Source organism: Microcaecilia unicolor, chromosome 3, assembly GCF_901765095.1.
Source record: "Microcaecilia unicolor chromosome 3, aMicUni1.1, whole genome shotgun sequence".
Classification (NCBI taxonomy): Eukaryota; Metazoa; Chordata; class Amphibia; order Gymnophiona; family Siphonopidae; genus Microcaecilia; species Microcaecilia unicolor.
In genome coordinates this window covers 406,984,472-407,007,131 of record NC_044033.1, presented here as the reverse complement: position 1 = coordinate 407,007,131, position 22,660 = coordinate 406,984,472, and the positions used below count along the sequence as shown (strand labels likewise).

Sequence of the window (22,660 nt, the reverse complement as noted above, 5' to 3'; positions counted from 1 at the left end):
GGAGATCTGCCGCATACCAAACCTACATCAGGCCACTGCGCTAGACTAACCATTCCCTTCCTTTTAAGGTCCGCCGCGGACAGGTACAGTATGGGTCATCGGACACTCGTACATTGCCAATGCTCGCAAACGTTTAACGGCCCGGAGACCTGGTCTGCACCTTGGGCTGGACACTAAAGGGGCGACACTGACATGGATTGGAATTCGTGGTATGAGATGACATCAGCTTTTACCCACTGTCCTCTGGCTGCTGCTCTTGACACTTCATCCAGATGTCCTGCTCATTCACCTGGGGGGCAACAACATTGGATACACCCCATGCCGCCGCCTGATTACCATGGCCAAGCGGGATCTCCTTGAACTTTCCACTATTCTGCCAGGGACCACTATCCTCTGGTCGGATATCATCCCGCGGTGGCAGGGGTCCACTTCCAGGTTGTGGTCCAGAGGCGTGACTAAAGTCAACCGACAGATTGGCATGTGGGTGGAGCACCTCGGCGGAGGAAAGATCTGGCACCATTGGGCTTACCTCCTCACCCCTGGGTACTTCCGCTTGGATTCTGTCCATCTCTTGGAAGTTGCAGATTTTCTCCTCCTTAACGACTTCCAGGAGGCCCTTGAGTGACATTTCTGAAAGGGGAAAAGGGGGGGACCCGGGGACCCTGATTCTCAGGCACCCCGGGTTGTGGCGGAGGCACCCAAGCCTGGGAACTCTAGGATGTGATGGAACAACAGCTGAAAGGAAGATCGCCCGCTTCAGGCAAGGGACAGAAGCACTCACTGTTGGCAGACTAGTCACCTCGCTGGTTACACAGGGCAGGTGGGACGCTGGTCTAGGGGGGCTGCCCCAAGCAGGCGGATGCTTGGCCACGCTATGGGCAGAGACAGGGCTGGCCACAGCGTGGGTGGTGATGCTGGCTCTCTAGCTGGATAAGCATGGCGGAAGGCTGAAGCATCTGCAACATCAAACCCAAGGCTCGGGTGCTTCCTAGGGATTGTTTAATGTGTTTTTCAATATAGCTGTGGCCATTTATTCCCAAACCTGTCTAATGCTTGGTCTGTGAGTGCGTTAATGGTAAAAAGCGAGGGACAGAGCGAGAGGGTGTGCAGCCTGCCTATGTTACCAGCAAAAACAGGTAAGCAGAGCAGATAGACATAGGCTTTGACATGTCTCCACATAGGCAACTTGTAAATAAAGTGGACATTCTTGGTATGGGCCCTAAAGTCATTGACTGGGTTAAAATCTGGTCAAGTGGGAAGGCGACAAAGGGTAGTGGTACATGGAATTCACTCTGAGGAAAAAAGGTGGTGCCAGTGGTGTGCTGCTCAAAGAAAACATAAAAGTGCCTATTCAGAGAAGGCTCCAGATTTGAGAAACAGCAGCGACATCACTACTCAGGAGACCCAGAATTTCCAAGTCATATTCCTGGGTGCCTGGGGACAGATGCTCAAACATTGGATTCATTTGGAAAGAAGGAGTTTCAGAATGCTTAGCTTCTTACCAGCTCTTCATGAAACAATACAAGTGAGAAACTTTGCATATGACAGGAGATTCTGTCTGTCCCTCAAATCCAGTTTATGGAACTCAAGTTACTACTGGGAATGGCAAACATATGATCAGATTGACCTTTGATGCTTTTAAGACAGCATCAAGAGCTTCTGCTATGGCTATTGGAGCTCGTAGACTCTTGTTGCTGCAAGCTTCAGGCCTCCTTTATGAATATGGGAAAAGTTTGCTGACATGCCATGGCACGGAAAGAATCTCTTTTGAGATAAGGTCACAGAGGCAGCTTCTTAATATCGCAGCTGAGAGTTACATGGATATCTTGGCTGGATATTCTATTCTGTTCTTGTGATTTAAGCCTGCTAGTTCATAAGTACATAAGTATTGCCATACTGGGACAGACTGAAGGTCCATCAAGCCCAGCATCCTGTTTCCAATAGTGGCAAATCCAGGTTACGAGTACCTGGCAAGATCCCAAAAAAGTATGATACATTTTATGCTGCTTATCCTAGAAATAAGCAGTGGAATTTTCCCAAGTCCATTTGAATAATGGTCTATGGACTTTTCCTTGAGGAAGCCATCCAAACCTTTTTTTAAATCCCCGCTAAGTTAACTGCCTTTACCACATTCTCTGGAAATGAATTCCACAGTTTAATTACACATTGAATGAAGAAACATTTTCTCCATTTCATTTTAAATTTACTACTTTGTAGCTTCATCACGTGCCACCAGTGCTGGCTCTCTCTTGCATGCTCAGTTGTCTTTATATTTTGAGGAGCTGAGGGTGGAGACCAGGGGGGGGGGGGGGGGGAGAGAGAATTGTATGTCCACCCATCTTCGGCTACGACCCACCTCAAATTGGCTGTCTGGCTATGCCACAGTCTCAGACAGACAAGGTCAGAAGGATGAAGCCGAAAGAACCAGAGAGGAGGAAGAGGTGGATTGGAAAAGTAGAAATGGTAGGGGAAGGGGAGATATCTAGGAAGATTCCTACAGGTGAAGAGAAGCTGCACGGTTAATCTGGGGTGCTGAACTCTGTGGCTCATGGGAAAAGGGACATGGCAATGTTCCCTACAATGTATAAATTTGAAGGAGCAATATATGACTAAGGTATGTAGAGCTGAAAAGGGAAAAATGATTGGAGGAAATTATGAAGAAAAAAGGGGAGAAAATGATTGGGATGGAGAAAGGGGACAAAGGATATAGAAGAAGAGTTGGGTAGACAAAAGATGAAGAGAGAAGCAAGTGAAAGAAGGCTGTGGAGGGAAGTTTGTAGGGAGAAAGAGTAAAGATATGAAAAAGTAATAGAGAGGGAGAGGGACTGAGAATGATTAGGAGAGATAAAGCAAAAAAGGAAGAGTGAAGTTGCAGAGGGAGAGGAGTCGCAGATGGGACACAGAGATGTAGTGGAGGGAAGAAAGGGATACAAAATTGAAGGACAACTGTTAGGGAAAGAGAAAAGGGGAGGGGAGTGTAAAGGAGGGATTAAAAAAGGTCAAACATAAAGGGGCTGATATTTAAAGCTACTTATGTGATCGCCAACTGCAGAAGTGTAAATATGTGTGGGCATGTTCCAGGCATGTTTCATGGGATAATTTTCCAAGGGAAATATGCACACATGGGGGCAGCAGCACATTAACATGCGTATTTTGATTTCCATATGTTTAAATAGGAAAAGCACTTGCTCAAACAACAGCTGCTGATCTGTATGTACCTTTTTCATCTCATTTGATGTGGGTGAAAAATACCCATAGACTTCATAGATAAGTGCACTTTTTGTAGTTACCCCTTTCAATTTTCCATTTTGTAGTTAGTCCAAGTAAGTGGCTGGAAAAAAATAATGCTGAGTATCTATTGAATGTCTTTTTTCATCAGGGCTGGTCCAACTAGTTGGGGGGGGGGGGGGGGGACAATAAAGAGTGACTTCAGTCAAAGCATAACAGTAAGTCCTACAGCTGCATAGACTCAAAAGAACCAGCAGCGCCTACTTTTAGCTATAAAATAAAATATTTAAAGGCTTGATGCCCAATTATGCTTATTTATAGAATTGCTGTAGGGTGATCATGATTGTAGAGTTTAATTTAGTAAAATCTTAGAGGGACAATATGAGCCAAATTCTAACTAAATACACCCTGTCACTTATCCAGATAGGGAATTGGGAGCATAGAAATTCAAAAATGCGTGGGATAAACACAAAGGAATGCTGTATAAAAGGCATGAAATCAAACAAGTTTAGCGGTGATTAAATGGCAACACCAGTAATTGGGAAGTATAGCCAGACTTCCACAGTCTGTGCCCTGATCATGATTGGACAGATTTGGATGGGCTGGATTCTGACTTTGATGACTTCAGAAGTTGGAGAACAAAGCCTGTGCTGGGCTGATTTCTACGGTGTATGCCCTGAAGATGGCAAGGACAAATCAAGATTAAGTATACATATGTAGTATCACATCATACCTTATGCTACAAGTTTTCTTGTTGGGCAGACTGGATGGACCTTACAGGTCCTTATCTGCTGTCATCTACTATGTTACTATGTAAGAAAATGGAGCAGCAATGATAGCCACTGAAAACCTGTTTAATCTGGATGGACCTTACAGGTCCTTATCTGCTGTCATCTACTATGTTACTATGTAAGAAAATGGAGCAGCAATGATAGCCACTGAAAACCTGTTTAATCTGGATGGACCTTACAGGTCCTTATCTGCTGTCATCTACTATGTTACTATGTAAGAAAATGGAGCAGCAATGATAGCCACTGAAAACCTGTTTAATCTGGGCTCACTCTCTGCCATATAAGGTTAAAAATTGAAAAATAATGGGACTGATGATAGAGTGTATATAGGTTAAAGAGCTTTTCAGTGGATGTCATTGGCACTTCATTTTCATATGCACGCAGTTCCCTATCTTGATAATTCATAGAGTGAATTTGGTTAGAATTTGTTTTATAAAAGCTACATAGGTGCCTATGTGCTGTAAAAGAAAACCAAAAATGTAGATCTCTGAACTATTCCTAATAGTGTGCAATTCTTTTGCACAAGTTTGTGTGCATATGCATATTTTCTAGAATTTAAACATACATAGGAGCTCTACCCAAACTATATGCCTGAAAGTGATTATACTTGAATCATATAAAAATGTGTGCCATCTTTTTGTGTTCCTACTTGTTCCACGTGTATACCCCAGAAAATTTTTATAATAACCATTTTCTGCATGTAAAATACACTTTACACGTGGCAAATTCTTTCTCTGAGGACAGGCATGCTCTCATATTTTCACGTGTGGGTAGACGCTAATCTGCATCATCAGGTCCAGCATTTATGCCCAAGTAAAGAAAATAGAGCTTTGTGAAGCACGAGCCGTGCTCCACTGCGCATGTATGAGTGCCTTCCCACCCACTGCAAGAATGCGGTCCTCTCAGTTTCTTTTTCTCCGCATGAAGAGAAGCTGCATTCTTCAGTGTCTCTTCACTTGTTCATTTTTTTTGAGTTTTTGAGTGTCTTCGGCTTTTTTCGTACCCTCTTTTGCCTTGTTTCTTTAAAACAAAAAAAAAGTCCCTTAATTTTTTCTTAGTTCTTTTGCCTGCGTTTAAGTTCCCTTTATTTTTCAATGTGGGCTTCCTTTAGGTTCTGATTCTGGACAGGTACACCATTTTTATGTCTTTGCCCCCTTTTCAGGCACCATCGAGCCGTTTGATTTGGGTGGCGAGGTCTTCCCGACCATATCCACAAAGACTCCCAGTGGCTTCAAGCATTGTACCTAGTGCAACCGGACCATCACAGGAAAAGAGACCCATTCTTGGTGTCTACAGTGTCTTGTGCAGAACTATAGTCCTGTTAACTGTGTTCTTTGCAATGCAAAAAGATTTTTGGAGCCAGGTCCAGTTCCTCAACGTTGGCATTGGCATCAAGGTCGGAGGTGTCAGCATCGATGTTGAATGTTGCCCCGGCATTGGGAGTATCGGTAAGCATGGCTGCTTCGAGACCTCAACCTACTGGGAGCAGTGAGGCATCGAGTGGGTCTCCACCTGTCTTGAGGCCTCCCGCATGCCCACCGGGGCAGTCCATCGTCAGACCTGACCCCGAGGCGACGTGAGGATTCGATGTCTTCCTTGACACCAAGGAGCATGGGAGACGTGCTTCAGGCGAAGGCCAAGAAGCACGTCGCCCTTGATACACGATGCCAGGAACTCCAGGACGCCGAGGGACACGGCACCCAAGAAGCATCAGCCCCAGGAGGACCACTCTCCCTCCATCCATGAGGTGCAGATTTGATTATCTCCAGGTGAATTTTACAAAATGTGCTGACAACGGATGCATCTGTCCTGGGATGGGAAGCTCATATCGATGGGCTTCACACTCAAGGAACTTGGTCCCTCCAGGAAACTAATCTTCAGATCAACCTCCTGGAGCTTTGAGTAATCTGGAACGATCTAAAGGCTTTCAGAGATCGGCTGTCCCATGAAATTATTCTTGTTCAAACAGATAATCAGGTTGAAATTTATTATATCAACAAGCAGGGAGGCACCAGATCATGCCCCCTGTGTCAGGAAGCTGTCTGGATGTGGCATTGAGTCACTTATCTGGCAGGCGCAAACAATACCTTGGCTGAGCAGGATAATGCAACTGCACGAGTGGTCTCTCCACAAGGGCATGGCCCGCAAGATCATCCGAGTGTGGGGCACTCCCTTGGTGGATCTCTTTGCCGCTCAGATCAATCTCAAGGTCCCTCAGTTCTGTTCCATGCGTCAGGCCCATGACAGACTAGCGCTGGGTGCTTTCCTTCTTCATTGGGAGACATAAGTACATAAGCACCGCCATACTGGGAAAAGACCAAGGGTCCATCAAGCCCAGCATCCTGTCTCCGACAGCGGCCAATCCAGGCTTCAAGAACCCGGCAACCCCCCCCCCCCCCCCCAAAAAAAAAAAAAAAAAAATTAATAATGTTCAGTGGACTTTTCCCTCAGGAATCTGTCCAAACCCCCTTTAAATTCCATAAGGCCAGCTGCTGTCACTACATTCTCCGGCAACGAGACAGGTCTTCTGTATGCGTATCCTCCCATAATTCTAGTGGGAAAGACTTTGTTGAAACTCAAGCAAGACCGCGGAACCATGATTCTGATCGCACCGTTCTGGCTGAGAAAGATTTGGTTCCCTCTTCTTCTGGAATTATCCTCCGAAGAACCATGGAGATTGGAGTGTTTTCTGACACTCAGAAAGATGGGTCGCTTCTACATCCCAACCTCCAGTCTCTGGCTCTCACAGCTTGAATTCACTTCCTTGGGTCTTTTGGAGGGTGTCTCCCGGATCTTGCTGACTTCCAGGAAAGATTCCACTAAGAGGTGCTATTCTTTTAAATGGAGAAGGTTTGCCGTGTAGTGTGACAGCAGTGCCCTAGATCCGCTTACTTGTTCTACACAAAACCTGCTTGAGTACCTTCTACACTTGTCAGCAGTGTGTTTTTTCTAGCAAAAAAGGTGCCGGTATTTAAATGCTAGGCCACCTTTCAGGGGTGGGGAGATGACTGAGGGACCCACCCCACAATGGCTAGGCCTCCTGCAACTAGTCCCAGAATCTATGACAAGGCAGAATTAGTGTGTAGAGCCTGACCTCTTTCATTAAAAATTTGGGTCCATAAGTCAATTTTAGGAGACAATGAAAAAGGTGCCGGTACTCAGTACCCCCATGTACCTCCTCAAAAAAAGCCCTGCTTGTCAAAGTCAGGTCTTAAGACCAACTCCGTAAGGGGTTCACCTTAGTGCAATTAGTGCTTATCATCAATGTGTTGAAGGTCTCTGGACAACCTTTAGCTGTTCGCTTCAAAAGGAGTTTGCTTTTGTCAAAGCCCCCTGTCAGACCTCCACCAGTGTCATGGGATCTCCATGTTGTTCTCACTGAGCTGATGAAAGCTCTTTCTGAGCCACTGAATTACTGCCATCTGAAGTACTTGACCTGGAAGATTGTTTTTTTTGGTGGCTATTAGTTCAGCTCGTAGAGTCAGTGAGCTTCAGGCTTTAGCAGTGGATGCACCTTATACTTATACTAAGTCTCATCACAACAAAGTAGTCCTCCACACTCACACTAAGTTCCTTCCGAAGGTGGTATTGGAGTTCTATCTGAAGCAGTTGATGTCTTGCCAACATTCTTACCCTAACCTCATTCCCATCCTGGACTGCAAGAGAGCATTGACCTACCACATGGAGCAAACAAGTCCCTACAGACAATCTGCCCAGCTTTTTGTTTCTTTTGGCCCAACAGGATGGGGTTTGCCATTGAGAAATGTACCATTTCTAATTTGCTAGCAGATTATATTTCCTTCACTTATGCCCAGGCTGGACTGGCCTTAGAGGGTCATTTTACAGCTCATAATGTCAGAGCAATGGCTGCATCGGTAGCCCACTTGAGGTCAGCCTTCATGGAGGAAATTTGCAAGGCTGCAATGTGGTCTTCAGTCCACACATTCACATCTCACTACTGCCTTGAGCAGGATACCTGACATGACAGTCGGTTTGGGCAGTGAGCGTTGCAGAATCTGATTAGGGTCTAGAATCGAACTCCACCCTCCTAGGCTCAATTCAGATTGTATATAGTTTCAGGTTAATCTGTGTTATGTCCTCACCGTTGTGAGGCTCAATTGACCACGGTTTGTTGTTTTTGGGTGAGCCTGGATTCTAGGGATTCCCCATACGCGAGAATGAGAGCCTGCTTGTCCTCGGAGAAAGTGAAGATACTTACCTGTAGCAAGTATTCTCTGACGATAGCAGGCTTCATATTCTCACAATCCCGTTCATCTCCCCTTTGAGTTGTCTTTTTCATTATTTTATTTTCCTTATTTTGCTTTACAGTTAAACTGAGAGGACTGCATTCTCGTGGTGGGCTGGAATGCACTCGCACATACGCAGTGCAGCAAGGCTCGCGCTTCACAAAGCTGTTTTTTTACTTTGTCATAAATGCCGGACCAGACTACACAGATTGGCGTCTTCCCACACGTGAGAATATGAAGTCTGCTGTCCTCATAGTATACCTGCTACAAGTAAGCATCTTCTCTTTATAAAATTATCCCTTTGATAATAGTATGGGCTCATTTAGAAAGTGAGGTGTGTCTGAGCTGTGAACTCATAACCAGTAGCCAATGTCCTGACCGGCATTAAAATGTACTAAAATACTGTAGATAATTTTCTACAAGTCTTCCATTGTCTTACTGTCCAATTTGTCTCCCCCCCTCCCCCAGCAGGTAATGAAAACGTTAAAATATCTGAAACTGAGCTTCAGAAACTCCCATTCCTTAAGTGCTGTATCCTGGAATCCCTCCGGCTAAGATCCCCAGGTGCAATCACCAGAATAGTGATGAAGCCCATGAAAATACATGTAAGATATTTTTTTGTATGAATTTAAATGCACAGCTGTATGCAACAATTGTTGAGTGGAGTGAAGATGGTGGCATGAATGTTTGGCAGCAGTTGTCTCTGTTGGACTATCCCTAGTTTCTGAATTGTGGTTTTCTGATGCTATACTAGCTAAATGGAAGGGGAAGGTGAAGGTTTTTCCCACTGAGTCTTCAATACCCCTTGATAATCAGCAGCAAATTAACTTTTTTTTTACCTGCTTAGCCAGAGGAAGGGTTGAGTCCCACTGCCAACGAAAGTGAAAGATTATAAGGCAGGCTGGGAGAAGAGGCTTCTGTCTCCCCCTCTGATCACTGTTGGCTGCCTTGTGTTGTATGAACTCATGACTCTGAGGTTCACATGGAGAGGCATAATCGAATGGCGCCGGCCATCTCCATGGCTGGCCATCTTCAAGGACAGCGCCACGAAGAGGCGAAGCCAACCGTATTTTCAAAAAAGATGGCCGACCATCTTTTTTTTCAATAATATGGTTGGGGCTGCCCAAATGTCAGAGATGACCGGCCTCGGTTTTTGCCCATAATGGAACCCGAAGCCGGCCATTTCAAACCTGGCCAAATCCAAGGCATTTGGTCGTGGGAGGGGCCAGGATTCATAGTGCACTGGTCCCCTTCACATGTCAGGACACCAACCGGGCACCCTAGGGGTCACTTCTAAAAAGTAAAAAAAAAAATTTAAATAGCTCCCTTACCTTGAGTGCTGAGCCCCCCAAAACCCACTCCCCACAACTAAACACCACTACCATAGCCTAAGGGGTGAAGGGGGGCACCTACATGTGGGTACAGTGGTTTTTTTTTTTTTGGGGGGGGGGGGTTGGAGGGCTCCCATTTACCACCACAAGTGTAACAGGTAGGGGGGGATGGGCCTGGGTCCGCCTGTCTGAAGTCCACTGCACCCACTAAAACTGCTCCAGGGCCTGTATACTGCGGCGATGGACCTGAGTATGACATTTGAGGCTGGCATAGAGGCTGGCAAAAAAGTTTTTAAAGTTGTTTTTTTGAGGGTGAGAGGGGGTTAGTGACCGCTGGAGGAGTCAGGGGAGGTGATCCCCGATTCCCTCCGGTGGTCATCTGGTCAGTTCTGGCACTTTTTTGGGACTTGGACCTGAAAAGAAAGGGACCAAGTAAAGTTGGCCAAATGCTCGTCAGGGCCAGCTTTCTTTTTTTCATTATCGGGCGAAGCCTCCATCTCAACGCATGCCCCCGTCCCGCCTCCGTCCCGCCCCGTCCTGCCTTCGCTACAGTGCCGACACGCCCCCTTGAACTTTCGCCGGCCCCGCAACAGAACAAAGTTGAAGCCGGCCAAAATTGGCTTTCGATTATACCGATTTGGCCGGCTTCAGGAGATGGCCGGCCATCTCACGATTTGTGTCAGAAGATGGCCGGCGATCTCCTTCAAAAATAAGTTGAATAGTGTTTACTGAGGTGCAGGAGCAGACCGTTTCCTTGGGACTGGCAGTTGCTGCAGAGGTGTTGTAGGAAGCAAGCAAATTTTGCTGCCAATATAGCTTGACATCCAAGATCTGACTCCAGTTGTAGACAGCTGCATTATCCCTTAGTGCGGTGGTTTACTAGATATCAACTGTTTATTAACATCCAAAACTCGACACAGGCTGTGCTTCTGCTGAAAGAGCCTGCATCAGGAATCTTAAAAAGATGTAAGTAAAAAGATCAACACTATAATCATGCAGAATCGATACTTTCAGAGAGCGAGTATTGAGGTTCATCCTGTTTCAGTGGAAGCCAGCCATCTGGTGAGGTTCCATTTTATGTGTAGCATGTTTCCAAATTTCTCATCCAATTGTTACCAGACAAATCTTTTTACATTCATCCTTTTAAGACTCCTGATGCAGGTCCTTTTGACCAAAACATGGGCTGTTGAGTCTTGGATGTTAATAAACAGTTATTATCTCTGGCTATTTTCTAGTCACCTTCGCTGTTTATGTTTTTCTAATTGACTGCATGCACTTGTTCTTCTGTTGTATGACGGATTTTCCCACACTAACATTATTCCTGATGCTGAAGTGCTTAGTGAGGCAAAAGTTAGAAGTAAAACTACAATGCTAAAGGATAGTGTGGTAGGCATACAAAAAGCATGCAAATAGATGCATTCTTAATTGCTCCTCATGTAAAGTTTGTTGTGTTTTTTTTACTTCACTGATAGCTCTGCTTAGGGCTGGAATAAATACTACTACTACTACTACTTAACATTTCTAAAGCGCTGCCAGGGTTACGCAGCGCTGTACAATTTTAACACAGAAGGACAGTCCCTGCTCAAAGAGCTTACAAATAAATGTAAGTATGGAAGCAAAGGATCATCTGAGGTGATGTACAGCACTTCACCTAGGATGGCCCTTTTGAGTAGATCTCCTTGTGGCCCTAGTGGACCCACAACCCCATATAGATTTCCTGGTATCTAGGAATTTTTGCTTGTCAGGTGGGAGGCAGGGGGATGGGGAAGAGTCTGGATGGCCTTTTGTTTAAATGTCTGTCAGTGCATGACCCATTTCATGGTTACTCACTGACAGGAACATAAAAATACCCATACTGGGTCAGACCATTGGTCCATCCAGCCCAGTATCCTGTTTCCAACATTGGCTAAGCCAGATCACAAGTACCTGGCAGAAACCCAAATAGTAGCAGCATTACATGCTACCAATCCCAGGGCAAGCAGTGGCTTCCGCATGTCTGTCTCAATAGTAGACTATGGACTTTTCCTCCAGAAATTTGTCCAAACCATTTTTAAACCCAGATACACTAACTGCTGTTACTACATTCTCTGGAAAAGAGTTCCAGAACTTAACTATTCGTTGAGTGAAAAAATATTTCCTCCTACAGTGCTGCGTACGTCTAGTAGCGCTATAGAAATGATAAGTAGTAGTAGTAGTAGTAGTATTTGTTTTAAAAGTATTTCCATGTAACCTCCTTGAGTGTCCCCCAGTGGCGTAGCAAGGGCGGGGCGGTGGGGGCGGTCCGCCCCGGGTGTCAGCGGGTGGGGGGGTGCTCCGCTCCCGCTGCTCCCACCCTGTCCTCTCTTTAAAAAAAAAATCGAAGCGCCGGAGTGGCAGGCAGTGCCTCCCGTCTGCCCTGCTTCTAAAAACCTTTTCAACGTCGTCGTCGGGCCTTCCCACATTCAGTCCCGCCCACCTCTAAGGTAACTTCCTATTACCGCTAGGGCGGGCGGGACTGAATGTGGGAAGGCCCGACGACGACGTTGAAGAGGTTTTTAGTAGCAGGGCAGACGGGAGGCGCTGCCTGCCACTCCGGCGCTTCGATTTTTTTTTTAAAAAGAGGACAGGGTGGGAGCAGGCGAACGGAGGTGCTGGCTGGTAGATGGGTCGGGTCGGGTCGGGTCGGGTGGGAGGGGGGACTCAGATTGGGGAGAAGTGGAGGAGCTCAAAGGGGATTGGGGAGGGGTGGGGGAGCTCAGAGGGGAGAAGGGGATTGGGGAGGAGTGGGGGAGCTCAAAGGAGATTGGGGAGGGGTGGGGGAGATCAGAGGGGAGAAGGGGATTGGGCAGGGGTGAGGTGCTGAAAGGGGATTGGGGAGGGATGGGGGGCTCAGAGGGGAGAAGGGGATTGGGGAGCTCAGATGGGAGAAGGGGATTGGGGAGGGGAGGGGAGGGGTGGGGGAGCTCAGATGGGTGCTCAAAGGGGATTGGGGAGGGGTGGGGGAGCTCAGAGGGGAGAAAGGGATTGGGGAGGGGTGGGGGAGCTCAGATGGGTGCTCAGAGGGGAGAAGGGGATTGGGGAGGGGTGGGGGAGCTCAGATGGGTGCTCAGAGGGGAGAAGGGGATTGGGGAGGGTGGGGGAGCTCAGATGGGTACTCAGAGGGGGGAGGGGAGTGCTCAGATAGGAGAAGGGGTCTGAAGCTGGAACTGGGGTCTGACAAGGGGGCAGGAGGGAAAATGGGTTCTTGCCTGGGGCAGGTGGGAGAACGGGTCTAGGGCTGAAAAGGGGGGATGCAAGGAATGTGGTGGATGAAGGGGGCTGGAACTAGGAGCTGAAAAGGAGGGTAGTTGGGATAAGGGGGCTAGTACTGGAACTGGGGACTGAAAAGGGGCAGGGGCTGAAACTGTGGGGACTAGGGGCTTTAAAGGGGACAGGGAGAACTGGCTGGGGCTGAAGCTCGGGACTGGCGAGAGAAAAGGGCTGGGGTTGAAACTAGGGGCTGAAAAGGGGACAGGGAGAAGTGGCTGGGGGCTGAAGCTTGGGACTGATGGGAGAAAAGGGCTGGGACTGGTGGGATAGAGGGGCTGGAACTAGGGGCAGGTGGAATAAGGAGGCTGGAACTGGGGGCTGAAAAGAGGGGGCAGAGAGAGAGGGGACAGACCCTGGATGGAAGGGGGGAGTGTAAGGGAGGGCAGACCCTGGATGGATGGGAGAGGGAGGGCAGACGGATTGAAGGGGCAGAGAGAAAGGGCAGATGGTGGGTGGAAGGGGCAGAGAGAAAGAGGGCAGACTGGGGCAAATGGTGGATGGAAGGGGCAGAGATAGAGGGCAGATGTGGATGTAAGGAAGAGAGAGAGAGGGCAGATGTTGATGGGGGGAGAGAGAGATGGCAGACTGGGGCAGATGGTGGATGGAAGGGGCAGAGAGAGAGGGCAGACAGTGGATGGAAGGGACATTAGAGAGGGCAGACACTGGATGGCAGAGAGAGAGCGAAGACAGATGCTGGATGGAAGGAAGACAGTGAAAAGAAGATGAGGAAAGCAGAAACCAAAGACAACAAACTGTAAATCTATATTTTTATTATTTTGCTTTAGGATATAGTATTGTAGCCGTGTTTAACAAATGTTTATAAATAGAACATGTAAATAAGGTAATCTTTTTATTGGACTAATTTTAATACATTTTGACTTAACTTTCAGAGAATAAAACCCCCTTCCTCAGGTCAGGATAGGATACTGTAACAGCACTATACTGTATTGGCCTGAGGAAGGAGATTTTGGCCTCTGGAAGCTAAATGTATTAGTCCAATAAAATGGTATTATTTTATTTTCTGTATTTGCTTTATTTCTATTTGTTAATTTGTAAAGTGGTGATTGGTATTTGTTAGTTTTTTCAAATTTACATCTGCTGTCTTTATATTTTGCACAGTACACCAGGGGACATTTTCTGTTTCTGTGGTGTTGCATTGTATGCAGAGTCTGGCATTGGGGGTTCAGTTTAATTTTTGCTTAAATAGAAAGTTTATTATTACTTATTCTATAGTGGATTAGGGTGTATCTGTGTTTGTGAAAAAGACGTGGCTTTCAGTTGGCATTGACTGTGCAGGATTGACGATCAGTACTATTCTGTCTGGTTTCCTTTTACAATAGGTGAATTGATGTTCTAGTGCTCACTGTAGTGTTTTTCCTTGTGTGACTCGTAGAAATGACTGCTTATGGTATGGTAGAATTGCTCTATAGGTCCTGAGTGTTTTGTATTCTCGGTATGCCTAGTATTGGATTTGGGAGGGGTGTTAAAAAATGACCGGCCACTGGTGTCCCCTAGTCTTTGTACTTTTTGAAAGATCAAAAAATTGATTCACTCCTACTCATTCTACACCACTCAGGATTTTGTAAACCTCAATCATATCTCCCCTCAGATGTCTCTTTTCCAAGTTGAAGAGCCCTAACCTCTATTTTTTTTAATGTTTTGTTTATGCAAAGGTAAGACAATACAATGTAATAAACAGCAAAATACCAAAACGCATAGATTCTATACATGCTTCTGTATTTATTTATTACATTTGTATCCCACATTTTCCCGCATAACAGGTAGAGTAGGTCAGTCTTGAGTCACCTTTATATGATTAAAGAAAAAGAGGGGCAACAAGAGAAAAGCAAATTTAGGAGTCAAAGTAAGAGGGAAGGGCAGCCACCCTCCAGGTCATATAAATATCCCAGACCTTATGATAAGATATTATGTGATTATATGTAAGCTGTAAGTTGGGAATCAAGCAGTAATAATCCACCTTAAAAATAGTCTCAAGTGATTGTTTCCAAAATTGTGCCAGCACTGTCTTGGTTGCCGTGAAGACATGTGTCACCAAAGAATGGACTTCCCTTGGGATACCAGCAACCTTGTGATGCAGTAAACAGTCAGCACGAAGTGGATAGGCAACTGGAAGGAATGCATTAAGTTCTTGAAGCAGTGCAGTTCAAAAAGCGTGTACCACTGGACAAGTCCACCAGATTTGAAGCAAGGAAACTTGCTTATTGAAGTTGCGCCAGCGAAGTGGCAAACCAGTTTTATAAATCCAAAACAGTCTCATTGGAATATAATACCATTGGTAAAAAATCTTAAAACCATTCTCAATCTTAGGGGTAGTGATAGAAACCTTGAACGAATACTGGAAAACCTTCTCCCATTGCGTGGGATCATAAGTAATGGACAAAAGTGTTTCCCATTTAATAATATATTTCTGAACAGAGACCCCCCCCCCCCTTTTTCCTGTTCTCAAGTTCAGTGCTAGCTCTTTAGAAGATTCCGCTAAACAGAGATCATCCCTAGCCCTACGGAGCATGAACTCTCTATAATGAAACAAATCAGAGTCAGGTAAGCCATCTTCATCTTGGAGTTCAGAAAAAGGGATAAGTGCACTGTCCACCCAAATCTGTCCCAGGGTTTTCAAGGATTGGGCAGCTCATTGTTTATAAGCCCTATCCACCGGCCCAGGAGAGACTCAAAGGGCATATTGAATGGGTGTATAAATGTGATAGTGTCTGCTTGCAAAAATATCGGGATCGTACCTTCACCTATATCAATAAGGGAGCCCTCATTAAATAAGCCAACCCAGGTATCAGATTCTTCAAGCGTGGCATGGAGAGCCAAGGAAGAGCCCATAATGGGATCAAGCCTAAAGAGTACTGATCAAGTCTAGTCCAAGAGTTGAGGACATCCTGTTGCCATATAGCTATAATTTGTAGAGCTGTTTTGTGATATAATTCAAAATTGGGTACCCCCATTCTGCCATGTAGCTTAAGTTGATACAAAGTTCATCATTCCACTCGGGGGGGGGGGGGGGTTTCCAAATATAGGCAAATGCTTTTTTCTTTAAGGCCAGGAGAAAAGATTGTGGAATAGAGAGGGGATGGCCAAAAATAAGTGCAATTATTTTGGGAGGATAGTCATCCTAAGGGCCACTGTACGGCCCAACCATGATGTCTGAAGACCATCCCAGAACTCCAAGTCTGTAAACAGTTCCTTTAGTTTAGTGGGGAAATTTGCATCATAGATCATATGAATAGCGCTGGTAAGCTGGATCCCCAAGTACTTGATTGATCCAGTAGCCCAGCAAAAGGGAAAAGAATTCTGCAAAGGCTGAGTGTCTGCTGATTTCATAGTGAGATTAAGAGTTTCTGATTTCTGTAAATTGATTTTAAACCCAGAAACTCAATCATAAGAGGCTAAAATATCAATAGGTAGAGGGGTGTGTCAAAGTTAAAAGTATGTCATCTGCAAACAGTATAATCTTGTGGACTGTTTCTCCAATAGATACCCCGTTATTTCAGGAGAGGTGTGATTTAAAAAAGCCAGGGGCTCAATAAATAAAGCAAAAAGCAAAGGGGATAATGCACAGCCCTTCGTAGTGCCCCGGAAGATTTCACATGAGGTAGTAAAGGAGCCATTGAGCTTAAGCATATCTAAGAGGTATTTACAGAGCACCTGTATCCGATGTAGAGAAGGACCTGACAGGCCAATTTTCCATAAAATGGTGAAGACATTCTATCAAGGGCCTTCTCTGCATCAAGGGACACCAGAATAACAGGATCTGAACCCTTTTCCACAGTGGAGATCAGATGTAAAACCCTCCTGGTGTTATCAAATGTCTGTCTGCCTTGAGTAAATCATGCTTTATCTTCATGAACTAGAAATAGTAAGACCTTTTGAAGTTTATGCGCAAGAGGTTTGGTAAAGATTTTATAATCTGTACCATAAGTACATAAGTACATAAGTAATGCCATACTGGGAAAAGACCAAGGGTCCATCGAGCCCAGCATCCTGTCCACGACAGCGGCCAATCCAGGCCAAGGGCACCTGGCAAGCTTCCCAAACGTACAAACATTCTATACATGTTATTCCTGGAATTTTGGATTTTTCCAAGTCCGTTTAGTAGCGGTTTATGGACTTGTCCTTTAGGAAACCGTCCAACCCCTTTTTAAACTCTGCTAAGCTAACCGCCTTCACCACTTTCTCCGGCAACGAATTCCAGAGTTTAATTACACGTTGGGTGAAGAAAAATTTTCTCCGATTTGTTTTAAATTTACTACACTGTAGTTTCATCGCATGCCCCCTAGTCCTAGTATTTTTGGAAAGCGTGAACAGACGCTTCACATCCACCTGTTCCACTCCACTCATTATTTTATATACCTCTATCATGTCTCCCCTCAGCCGTCTCTTCTCCAAGCTGTATAGCCCTAGCCTCCTTAGTCTTTCTTCATAGGGAAGTCGTCCCATCCCCGCTATCATTTTAGTCGCCCTTCGCTGCACCTTTTCCAATTCTACTATATCTTTCTTGAGATGCGGTGACCAGAATTGAACACAATACTCAAGGTGCGGTCGCACCATGGAGCGATACAACGGCATTATAACATCCTCACACCTGTTTTCCATACCTTTCCTAATAATACCCAACATTCTATTCGCTTTCTTAGCCGCAGCAGCACACTGAGCAGAAGGTTTCAGTGTGTTATCAACGACGACACCCAGATCCCTTTCTTGGTCCGTAACTCCTAACGTGGAACCTTGCATGACGTAGCTATAATTCGGGTTCTTTTTTCCCACATGCATCACCTTGCACTTGCTCACATTAAACATCATCTGCCATTTAGCCGCCCAGTCTCCCAGTCTCGTAAGGTCCTCTTGTAATTTTTCACAATCCTGTCGCGATTTAACGACTTTGAATAACTTTGTGTCATCAGCAAATTTAATTACCTCGCTAGTTACTCCCATCTCTAAATCATTTATAAATATATTAAAAAGCAGCGGTCCTAGCACGGACCCCTGAGGAACCCCACTAACTACCCTTCTCCATTGTGAATACTGCCCATTTAACCCCACTCTCTGTTTCCTATCCTTCAACCAGTTTTTAATCCACAATAGGACATTTCCTCCTATCCCATGACCCTCCAATTTCCTCTGTAGCCTTTCATGAGGTACCTTGTCAAACGCCTTTTGAAAATCCAGATACACAATATCAACCGACTCCCCTTTGTCCACATGTTTGTTCACTCCTTCAAAGATATAGGTCTACAAGAACTATAGAGATGAAGATTTTTATCCAGTTTAAGTAATACTGTTATTGCAGCCAATCACCATGAGTGAGGTAAAACTGTACCCTCATCAATTGAGTTGTAAACTCTAATGAGTAAAGGAGGCAGTATGCCTTTAAATTTTTGTTATAAAATTTATTACTAAAGCCATCATATCCTGGAGCTTTACCAATTGGGAGATGCTTAATGGCCCATTGTGCCTAGTCAAGTAATATAGGGGAAGAGAGAGCTTTCACCTCTGATGAAACTAACATTGGGAGAAAGACAGGAGTAAAAAAAATGTCAATCAATACTCGAGGAGGGGCATCTTCAGGGCTATAAAGCTGCTTATAAAACTTATAAAATGCCCCTGAATATCAACTTCACATATACACCATTGACCCTGATCATCCAAGACTTTATACAGTAGATATAATTACAGGTGGTCTGTTGCTTCAATTTATGGGCCAAGAACTTACTCTCATTATTATTAAACTCAAAGTATTCCTGGTTAATGCGATTCAGATGCTCTTTGATAGTATGTAGCTCTAAATTATAAAGACCCAATCTAGCTTTATGTAAAGTTGCCTGATGCCTTTGGGAGCCCCTCCTCTGCTTGCAAAGATGTTCCAAAGAAGATGTCTTATCTCGAAACTGCTGTTCCTTTTGGCAGCTATATTTTTAAACATGTGCTTGCAGCGAGATCAGATGCCCTCGCATTACTACCTTCAAGTATTCCCATATCGCCAAGGAGGACATTTCAGTATTATCATTAACGTGTAAATAATCTAATAAGTGGTTTTCTAACCACTGTAAATTCTCTGGGTCATCTAATAAGGCATTATGCAGCTGCCAAGGGAGAGAGGCAGGTCTGCCAGTGCAAATGTTACGTCCCTCACCTGTTCGATGCTCCTCCTAGCTAAGTCATTCCTCAGCTCCTTTCAAGAGGGACAAGGTTCTTAGGAGGGTCTGCTTCAGTTTCCTAAGTCTGGCAGCCGTCATCCGGGTTGGATCAAGGACAGCAGCCATCTTGGCTAGCTCAGGAGGGGGCAGCCATCTTGGAGTAACAAGGTCAGGAAGGAAGCCCATATTTGGACGAAGGCACCTCTGCTGATGGGGGCAGCCTTCTTGAATCAGCTGCACATGCTTGAGCCTAATTCCTCCACTACTTAAGGCCCTGCCTTCAGTCCTTCGTTGCTTCGGCCTCATTTTTCTGAGGAGTTGCTGTCGGAGTACTGTTCACCGACTTTCTTCTGTTCCTGTTTTCCTGTGTACCAGACCTTGGCTAGTCTTCTCAGATTACGCTTTTTTGCTGCCTGCCTTGACCCTGGACTGAATTGACTATTCTTTGCCTGTTGGAGTTCTGGTTCTGGACTGTGTCTGTTTCCTGCTAACCTGGTCAATGGCTGTGCAACCCCGCCAGTTCCAGACGTCCTGGTGGCTACCTGCAGCTGGGAGCTCAACTCCCGGTGAACGGTGGTCGCTTCCCAGATGAAGCTAGGGGTTGTCTGGCTGCCTGACCGAGTCCGGGGTCACTCCATCTCTGCTTTGCTCAGTCGGGGCACAGGGGCTCACTACTACCGGGTCATAACAGCAAAGCACCAAGTGAAGCACGATAGGAGCATGGTCAGACAAGTTCTAGGGTGGATTTCCACAGAATGAACATATTTGTGCAATATGGAGTCTCCCAGCCAGATATCCAATCTGGAGTGTTATGCAAAGGGGAGTAAAAAGTGTAATCCTGCTCATTACCATGCACCTCCCTCCATACATCATGTAGGCCCCATCATGCGACAAACTAGAGCAGACGAGAATGGTCTGTCCTCGTATAGGTAACCTGTGTAGCTGAGTTATCTAAACTTGGGTAGAGAGTAATATTGAAGTCACCTCCTATCAGTAGCATACCCTGTATATTTTTGGCTAGTACGTCTGATATGCGGGCAAAAAACTGTACCTTGATTTTGGTTAGGGGCATACAAAGTAAGAAGGGTTAACACAAGTCCTCTAACCTCCACTACCAAGAGGAGAAAATGGCCCTTTTTACCTAAAGTTTTTTACAGACACATCACAAGTGGACCTTACTCAGTAGAATGCCAACTCCTTCTGTTTTTGGGTGGACACAATTGGTAGCTAGGTATACATATTTTGCTGTGTGAGTGAGTAAATGTTCATGCTTTCTTAAAAGATGTGTCTCTTGTACAAAGAGTACATTCGCCCCCAAGGGTGTAGCCTCTTTGAAAAGCAGCTGATGTTTATATGGTATATTCAGTCCCTTAACATTAAGGGACATGTATGTTGTCAGCTGGTCCCTCTTCCACTCTCCAGCCAGGGTCAACCCTGCTTAGCCTGCAGGATTCAATGTAGCCTCCCCAGCCAGTCCGGTCTCTATTTTTGCAGCGCCCCGCGGTGGTTTCTCCTCGCTCTCTCCCTCCCCTGCACAGGCTGCGTGACTCACTTCCGGGCTGGCAGGAGTTCCCTGCAGGGCGTCCCCCCTCCCTTTCGAAATTTAAAAGTCACTCATCTTACCTCCTCGTCGGAGGAGTTACATCTGCAGCAGCAGCCCAGGAAAAAGCGTGCCGACAGGAGACTCAGAGCTGTTCCGTTTGGTCTCTCTGAGCTCTGGTCCCGCCCTCATTTCCTGTTTATGCAAGGGCGGGACCAGAGCTCAGAGAGAGCAGATGGAACAGCTCTGAGTCTCCTGCCTGCACGCTTTTTCCTGGGCTGCTGCTGCAGATGTAACTCCTCCAACGAGGAGGTAAGATGAGTGACTTTTAAATTCGGAAGGAAGGAGGGAGATGGGGGGCCGGCCTGGAACTGGGAGGGAGGGTGGGTGAGGGGGGGTCTGGAACTGGGAGGATGAGAGGGGGGGCCTGGAACTCAGAGGCAGGGAGGGAGTCCTGGAACTCAGAGGGGGCCTGGCCTGGCCCTGCCATGCCTGCACGCTTTTTCCTGGGCTGCTGCTGCTGCTGCAGATGTAACTCCTCCAACGAGGAGGTAAGATGAGTGACTTTTAAATTTGGAAGGAGGGAGGGAGATGGGGGGGGGGGCGGCCTGGAACTGAGAGGGAGGGTGGGTGAGGGGGGATCTGGAATTGGGAGGGTGAGAGGGGGGGCCTGGAACTCAGAGGCAGGGAGGGAGTCCTGGAACTCAGAGGGGGAGGGGAGGGGGCCTGGCCTGGCCTGGAACTGGGAGAGTGAGAGGGGGCAGGAACTCGGAGGTAGGGAGGGAGGACTGGAACTCGGAGGGAGGGAGGGAGGGAGGGAGGGAGGGGGCGGGCAGGGGAATGCACCACCTGTAAAAAAGAAAAATTCAGCACCCCCAATCATTTTGAAAAGTTGGCTCCTAAGCCCTTGATCGGTAGTGATTGGAGGGAGAGGAGAGGGGTGGCAGAGAGATGATTAACAGACGGACTTTAGCTGGAGGTGCAGCAGTGCAGAGCTGAAGCTCCAGACACAGTTGTGCACTAAGAGAATGGATGGTTGGTGAAGGTGCCCATCGTTCTAGCAGGGCCAAAGGACATGGAGTAGCGCAGCCCGCCACCCGTGAGTACACTGTGCCTACTCCCGCCAAAATCCCGAGTGTTCGCGGGACCTCATTTTGTGTCAGCCGCTTTTGAAGTGAAGCAAAAGTGCAACATGGGTGGCTCAGTTCACGCGAAGGACGAAATTTGTACAAAGTGAGGAGAGTACACACATACACACACAAATAATTTATTCATGCACAGAAAGCGACCAGTTCAGTTTTCTTTCATGGGGGTTTGAGAGATGAAGGGACATTCATTTGATAACAGTGGAAAAAAAGGATTGTTTCCTAGTTTGGGATCTACAGCTGGTTGGCAGAACTTGAAACAGTTAAATATTTCTGTATTACAAAATGTAAAAATTCATAATTGCCAATTGGAGGAGGGAAATCAATTTCTTGTGATTATAGAAATAATAGGACAGTTTGATATAAGTTTGATTTAAGAAAAAGGACACCTGAGTTACCCCAGACCAAGAAAATGTAGCAGAAAGGTACAGACATTATTCTAAGGTGTATTAGGGTCTGCCCAGTGTAATATTTATGGTACAGTAAGGTTCTGATTGTGTTTTTGCACAAATTTGTGCATATTGTTTTGCAGTTGAGTGATTGTGGTTAGTTCCTCCCCAACTGCCTCAGCTTTATTTCTCCAATTTTAAACAGTTGGGGTAATACTGTAGCCAGGAAACCTCTCACCTTGCCATCTGCAGTCTGTGCTAATGCTGATACCTCCATGCGCTCCTCCTCCATCTCCTCCCCTGCCCCCTTTTTATCCCATTCCATATCCTCCTCCTCCCCACAGGGTTCTCCCAGCTGCTCCCCATTTCCCTGATCAGAAACCATCTCCCAGTTCTGCCCCTCCCCCTTTATTTCCTGTGAGTCCTGCACAGTGCATCTTTTCTAGCAAAAAAGGTGCCGGTACTCAAATACTAGGCCACCCTTCAAGGGTGGGGTGATCACTGAGGGATCCACCCCACAATAGCCAGGCCCCCCTGCAA

General features: G+C 46.2%; 1 protein-coding gene across 2 annotated transcripts in view; it reads left to right on the top strand.

The window, feature by feature from the left end:
• The window catches only part of LOC115467087 (24-hydroxycholesterol 7-alpha-hydroxylase), a 306,871-nt gene that overhangs the window by 199,746 nt on the left and 84,465 nt on the right, over window positions 1–22,660 (top strand). Inside the window, exon 8 of one of the 2 annotated variants that reach the window (XM_030198776.1) lies at window positions 8,738–8,871. In XM_030198776.1, coding sequence (XP_030054636.1) covers window positions 8,738–8,871 — 134 coding nt within the window. Of the gene's footprint in view, window positions 1–8,734; window positions 8,872–22,660 lie in introns of both variants that reach the window. The other variant, XM_030198775.1, reaches the window with a different exon arrangement.